At 56.5% G+C, this 6527-nt stretch overlaps 1 protein-coding gene across 1 annotated transcript in view; it reads right to left on the bottom strand.

The window, feature by feature from the left end:
- LOC104270981 (hemicentin-2-like) overlaps positions 1–6527 on the bottom strand; it is a gene marked incomplete at both ends in the record, with an annotated part of 27861 nt that overhangs the window by 6388 nt on the left and 14946 nt on the right. Inside the window, 14 exons of the mRNA XM_009865515.1 lie at positions 73–186; positions 374–592; positions 781–931; positions 1086–1228; positions 1520–1633; positions 2038–2211; positions 2345–2536; positions 3032–3118; positions 3301–3414; positions 3581–3748; positions 4337–4618; positions 4750–4911; positions 5084–5203; positions 6331–6421. Of these exons, the coding sequence (XP_009863817.1) occupies positions 73–186; positions 374–592; positions 781–931; positions 1086–1228; positions 1520–1633; positions 2038–2211; positions 2345–2536; positions 3032–3118; positions 3301–3414; positions 3581–3748; positions 4337–4618; positions 4750–4911; positions 5084–5203; positions 6331–6421 (2131 nt within the window). The remainder of the gene's footprint in view (positions 1–72; positions 187–373; positions 593–780; positions 932–1085; positions 1229–1519; positions 1634–2037; positions 2212–2344; positions 2537–3031; positions 3119–3300; positions 3415–3580; positions 3749–4336; positions 4619–4749; positions 4912–5083; positions 5204–6330; positions 6422–6527) is intronic.

Genomic DNA, 6527 nt, shown 5'->3' with positions numbered 1-6527 from the left:
GTGGCTGAAGAAAAGGTTTGGTGGTCCTGCCACAAGCCTCCATATAACCGCCCACCCTGTCCCCCGACTCACCCAGCACCTCCAGCTCGTAGTGCAGCCGGTCCTGTCCTGCCGCGTTGGCTGCCACACATGTGTACCTGCCTGCATCCTCCTTCCGCACCGCGGGCAGCTGCAGCACCCGGCCCCCTGTGGCGCAGGGCAGGATTGGGGCAGGGGATGGAGAGGGCTCTGCAGACCCCTACACAGCCCCGGTGACCCTGCATGTCCCAGGGGAACAGGATCCAACTTTCTCCATGCTATGGATACTCCCAACCCACCAAGATGCTGCAGAAACCCTCCCCCAAACCCCCCAGAGAAGGTCCATGCCCATTACCTAGCAGGATGAGCACCCCCGGTCCAGGGGAGAGAGGGTCCCCATCCTTGTACCAGGTGAGCTGGGGGGGTGGGATGGCATTGGTGTCACAGTAGAGAGCAGTGGGCTGGTCAAGGACAGCCTGTCGGTGCTCCGTCACCTCTCCATCCTGGTCTTCCTCCCGGTAGAAGATCTCAAGGGCTTCACTGGGGCTTGTCTGCTGCTGGAAGAGGGGTGGCACTGCAGGGACAGGCTGTGGTCAGCTGTGGGGAACAGGGACTCACAAACCCAGATGTGACCAGAGCATGTGCCCAGGCCTGAACAGGGCCAAGGAGATACTTGTTTCCCAGCAGACATAAACTCTTTCCGCTTTGCTCCCACCAAGGACACCCACTGCTCAGGGCACTGGCTGCCTGCCCAGGGCTCACCTTGGACGTGCACAATGAAGTCCCTGTCATCTTCACCCACAGCATTGGTGGCCACACAGGTGTAGTGCCCCGAATCCGAGACGCCAGCTGGTTTGATCTGAAGGACCTGCCCCTCACTGAGGATCTGGAGATTGCCAGCACTTTCCAGGAGCTGCCCAGGAGGGAAAAAACAGGACAGGAGGAGAATTACACACTCAGGAGTGGGACAGAACCCAGCGTGTGATTGAAATGGTATTTTTCCCCTCCATCACCTGGGAGGGTCCCCAAAACCAACAGCTCCTCTCTGGCCACAGTTCGGACCTCACCTGCTTGTCCTTGTACCACCGGATGGTCGGCTCAGGCACAGCCCAGGTCTCACACTCCAGCATCACTGTGCTGTTGACTCTGGTTTTCACCTCTTTCACTGCAGATTGCCCCAAAGGGTCATCCCTAGCAATCGAAGGAGGAACTAGAGGGGAGAGATGACAGCGGATGCGAGAAGAGCCCCCAACACCCTTTCTCTGCCCTGATCAGCAACCAGCAGCATCTCAGGGTGCCACTGACACATCTAGATGGTCCCCTTTGCCCTCCCCAGGGTAGACCAGTAGCTATCTGGGGACATATGTGCATGACTGAGCACCAGCTGCATGAGGTGGAGCTCCCTGGGATGAGGGCATGGGAAGGGAAGGACGGGACATGGGCTTGGTTACAGCAATGGGGTCACTGCAGGAAGTGGGAAGGACACAGCAAGTTCCCGTACCCAGGACCTTCACAGCGTAGTTCTTCACAGCCTCCCCAGCTTCGCTGGCCACGATGCAACTGTACATCCCTGCATCCTCTTCCTGGGCATTCAGGATCTGCAGCCCGTGACCACCTGAGCAAAGAGTGTCTCCTGAGAGGGTCACCACTGACAGCCACGGCTGTGTACCCCCATGCAGCACAAGAAGACATCTTAAATGACCTGCTGATCACCTAACAAGTCTGAGTTGAGGGGTTCTAATGCTCTTCTAGAGACCAGTTTCCAGGGTTATAATAACCAGCACTGTCTCACTGACGCTGCCAAGGAGGCTCTAGCGATGACAGCATGATGCAGCACATAGAAGAGCAGCATCCACCAGATGGCCCGAGCCTCTCGGATCCTGCAGGACCTGATGACTTCTCACCATCCCACTGCCCTGGACCACAGCCAGACTAAGAAAAGGTCCCACTCCCACTCCCCCAGTCATGCAGCAAGGGGCCATCCCAGTCATGCAGAGGCAGTGGACGCCAGCACAGTACCAGGGAGCAGGAGAACATTTCTGGATGCTTTGAGAGGAACCTCGTCCTTGAGCCAGGTGATGTTGGGAGATGGGTATGTCAGAGCCTCACAGACCAGGGAGATGGGGTTGTTGATGATCACTGTGACTTCTTCTGCAGCAGCATCATGGGCATCTCCAGCAAAGGTAGGACTGGCTGCAGAGACGTGTTTGCATAAGAGAGCGGCATTAGCACCCACTTAGACTTCCCAGTGTCTCATCCCCCCTCCAGAGAGCCTGATCCAAGTTCAGGGAGTTGGACTCTGCCTCCATCCAAAGGCAGCTCATACCCAAAACATCTAGCAGGTAGTGCTTGGTTTCATTTGCCACAGAGCTGGAGGCCAGGCAGGAGTAGTGGCCAGCATCAGAGAGGGAAGCTCGGGGGATGTGGAGCACGGAGCCATCAGGGGAGATGGAGAAGGTGTCTCCTCTGGGTAGAGGGTGGCCGTCTTTCATCCAGGTGATCTCAGGTTGAGGGTTGCCTGTGTGGGACGGAAAGCAGGTTTTGGCCTTCATGCAAAATTTTTCTGTGCATAAGCACAGGCTGACCTGGGTCACTGCGATGGAGTTTTTCTGGGAAGCAGAGACATCAGCCCAAATCCAAAATGATCGTGATCTGGATCAGGTTTTCAGAGGCTGCAGGATGAGCCAGCAAGAAGAAAGAAAACTGTCCTGAGTAGGAGGTGATTAATTATTCCCATCTCTAAAGGCAAAACCAGATTAGAGGAATTTTGCTCCCTTTGGGAAGGATCGGGGCTTATGTTGTGGAACAAGTTCCCCTCGTGGGCCCAGCGCTTCCCGGACAGCCCAACTGCAGAGCCAGGAACTATCCCAAAAACTCTCTTCAGCCAGTTTCAGCTATTTTCATGTCATCAACTGGAGCCATCCGTTTGCTCCACACCCCAAAGGGAGAGTTGGGTCCCTGAGCCCCATCTCCGACCTGCTCACACCATCTCCCATCCCCGCGTGGGGCTCACCCGCAGCCAGGCAGGACCAGGTGACAGGGTGACCCTCAGGCACTTTGAGGATCTCTTCTTCACTTGCATTCTCGATGTGGGGAGGAACTAGGAACACAAACCAGCAGGGATCTCAGCAGCCAGCCAGCTTTGCTGAGCCTCTGAGCATGCCGACACATGTTGGACTCCAGCACTGCAGCTTCCACCGTGCCCAGTCTTAACTCGAGCCCGTTCCTACAAGGGTGAAATCGCACCATGAATCCTGCATCAGATGAAGAACCCTTCCTTACCTAGGACCTCCACGTAGAAATGCTTCCTGGCCTCCCCAGCTACATTGCTGGCCAGGCAGGAATAGTGTCCTCCATCCTGGGCTCGTGCACGGGTGAGCCTCAGCACCAAGCCCCCTGAAAGCACCAGCAGAAAGGTCTCAGAGCCCCGATCCAGGCACCAGCCCATCCCAGCAGTGCTCCTGTGGGTACGGAGCTCCATCATGTTTAAACACATCAGTGCTGGGGCAAAACATGTTCTGGAAGGGCTCATCTCTCACAGCATCCATGCCTCGTCCCTGACCTGAAAGTACATGTCTGTGCTCGCTGGGGGTGACAGGAGAGCCGTCCCAGGACCAGGTGACTGTGGGCAGGGGAAGACCAGTGGCCTCACAGGTCAGTGTCAGGGAACCTTGCAGAGGGACGCTGATGTTCGTTGTCTGTCCTGATCCTTGAATGAATTCAGGAGGAACTGCAGATGCAGAGAAGGATGGACATCTATTTGCAAAGCAGCTGAGATGCAAAGGAGCAAGGCAAAGTGGCAAGACCGGGTGAACCCAGCTTGTTCCCAACCTCCTGCTTTGTACAGTTTGAGGACACAAGCCCAGGATCATCAGCACCACCCGAAGCTGTTCACTTTGAAGGTGTTACGGGACAGGTGACCTACAGCAAGTATGTGCCACTTACCTGCACCCCCAAGCCCATACTTAGAGGTGTGACACCAAGCTGGCCACACACCCTGAGCCACCTCAGGCCTTTTTCAGCTCAGGTACTTGGTACCTTGACCCATGAGGCCTCCCCAAGTCCCTGGGAAATGAGTAATTTTATGAAGAGTGAGAAGGTCTGCTCTGATGAGCCCAGAAAGAAACTCCTGCCTGATGGAGCCAGTCCTAGAGCTAAGCCTGGAGCCTGCACCTTCTATGTGCTGGTTTGCCCAAGATCTGCTCCATGTCAGGTTGCTCTTTGTGCTGATGCTGCAAACATGTGGTGGGACACAACCAACATCCTGAGCCTGCCTGCATCCGTATCCCCAGCCAGCAGCCCTGTCCCATGCCCTTACCATGCACCGCAACATCAAACTCCCTCTGCTCCTGCCCTGTCGTGTTTGCCAACAGGCAAGTGTAGCGTCCAGCATGGGCAACCTCCACCTTGGGGATGCGCAGCCGCCTCCCTTGATCCGTGAGCAGGAGCCCGTCCCCGCCAGCCACAGGCTGCCCGTCCTTCACCCATGTCACTGTGGGTGCTGGCGTCCCCAAAGCCTCGCACTCCAAAACCGTCTCACCAGCCTTGATGACAGAAACCTTCCTCGGGGGTTTGCTGCTGCCCTGGATCCTCGGCAGCGCTGCAGGCAGAGGGACACAGGGCGAAGGTGACACTGCAGCAACTCCCTTGGCCACGTGCAAGCGTCCAAGAGATCATGGCACCTTCAGCCACCCCCTGGGTCCCCTGTGTCTCTGGGACACCCCAGCTCACCGTGCACCTCCAGGTGATGCTCCTTGCTGCTGCTGCCAGCGGCATTCTCGCACTTGCAGGTGTATGTCCCTTTGTCCACCAGCCGTGCCTTCCCAACGTACAGCATGGTCCCTCCTGTGGACACTAGCCTCGGGCTCCTGGGCTGGGTGGAGATGGGCTCACCTGCCCAGGGAAGGGGACAGTAGCCTCCTCTCAGGTTCACAATGGGACCAGGTCCCACCCAGAAGCTGGGTACTGCTCAACATGGAGCACTCCTTGCTCCAAGAAGACAAACATCTGCCTGGTGGGTCAACACAGGTGTGTGGAAGGATGAGGCCAAGGAGCAGGACCCTACCATCCTTCCACCAGCTCAGGGTGGGGAAGGGGATCCCGTGGCACTCGCAGGTCAGCCTGACGGACTGCCCCTCCAGCACGGACACGGTGGTGGGCTCTGCCGAGGAGAAGGATGGAGGCACTGCAGGGGATGAGAGGAGAGGAGCAGCTCGCCAACAGCACCGGACAAGAGGAGAGGGGCAGCTCCACAGCTGAACTCCATCCTGCTGCCTACACACCACATGCACCAAGAAACGACAAGATTCCCGTGCACTGGCTCCATGTGGAAATGATAATCCTGACTCTGCAGTTGTTAAGCAAGTGATGCATTTAATTGCACGTGGCCTACAGCAGAGGATGGCCGAGCATCCCACACCAGCCCCTTGGGCAGGCCCAGCCCAGGCTGGCCAGACACAGCCGTATTAGGTAGCCCTGCTCTCTGGGAAGGTTACCTAACTCTTTCCATTAACGGATGCTGTTCTCAGTTGCTCATAAATACAGCTGGCTGGAAAATGGTAACTCCGTCCCATGAGGGACATCAATTTGTAGAAGAAAAACCCCAACACCCAGAAACCCCATGAAAACAAAAACAGCAGAACCCAAACAATCCACCCGAGCCAGGACACCAGACGTGCAAACGTTTCCCTGGGAAGGGATCGCAGGAACAAGCCTGGATCGGGAGAACTGGATTTTCTCCACTCCCTGGCTACCTGCCTGCAGGATTTCCACCAACTGGCCTAGAGCATCCCTGAGAAAAGCCAGACCCTGGCTCAGCCCCCAGCGCTGTGGACGTGCTGAACGCACCAGGAGGCTGCAAGGATGGTCGAATCGAGCAAGCAAGGGCAGATGGTGCCACTGGCATCCTCCTGGCTCAGGCACAGGGAGAGAAGAGGGACAATACCTGCAGCAACCTCTGCACTGATTAAGTGCAAAGAAAGGACAGAGAAGCCCTGGCAATGGCAAGGAAATCCCTTCGCTCTCCTGCCCAAATTTTGGAAAGACACCTCTTCTGCATCATCACTGAAACATCCCTGCAAGGCTCATGCAGACGTTGGCTCTCTGTACCCTGACACCCACTCTGATGGGGATTCCCTGCCACCTGCAGCTCCATCATTTTGCAGACCTTTAATAGTTGGAGCTTACTGTTTTCCAAGCCAGTCGGCTACACCAGGTACACATCACACATACAGACAAATGGTATATAATATAATATGTATGCACATGCTGTATTCGCCCCTGATGGGCTGTGTCAGCCACAGTGGCCCTCACCCCACACACTGAGGTTGTAGCGTCTCTCCCGGTGGCCGGGTGCCCGACACATGTACCTGCCCGCATCCTGCACAGTAGCTCGCCCGATCTGCTAAAGCAAGCAGAGACATCAAGAGGCTCTGCAGCAGAGCCAGACCCATGCAGCCCCCCACTTCATGGGGGGAATTTGGGAAGAGATCAGGGTGAGGGGTGGGAAT

The sequence above is a fragment of the Apaloderma vittatum genome, unplaced genomic scaffold (assembly GCF_000703405.1).
Source record: "Apaloderma vittatum isolate BGI_N311 unplaced genomic scaffold, ASM70340v1 scaffold24332, whole genome shotgun sequence".
Lineage (NCBI taxonomy): Eukaryota > Metazoa > Chordata > Aves > Trogoniformes > Trogonidae > Apaloderma > Apaloderma vittatum.
This window is presented reverse-complemented; position numbering and strand designations above follow the sequence as displayed.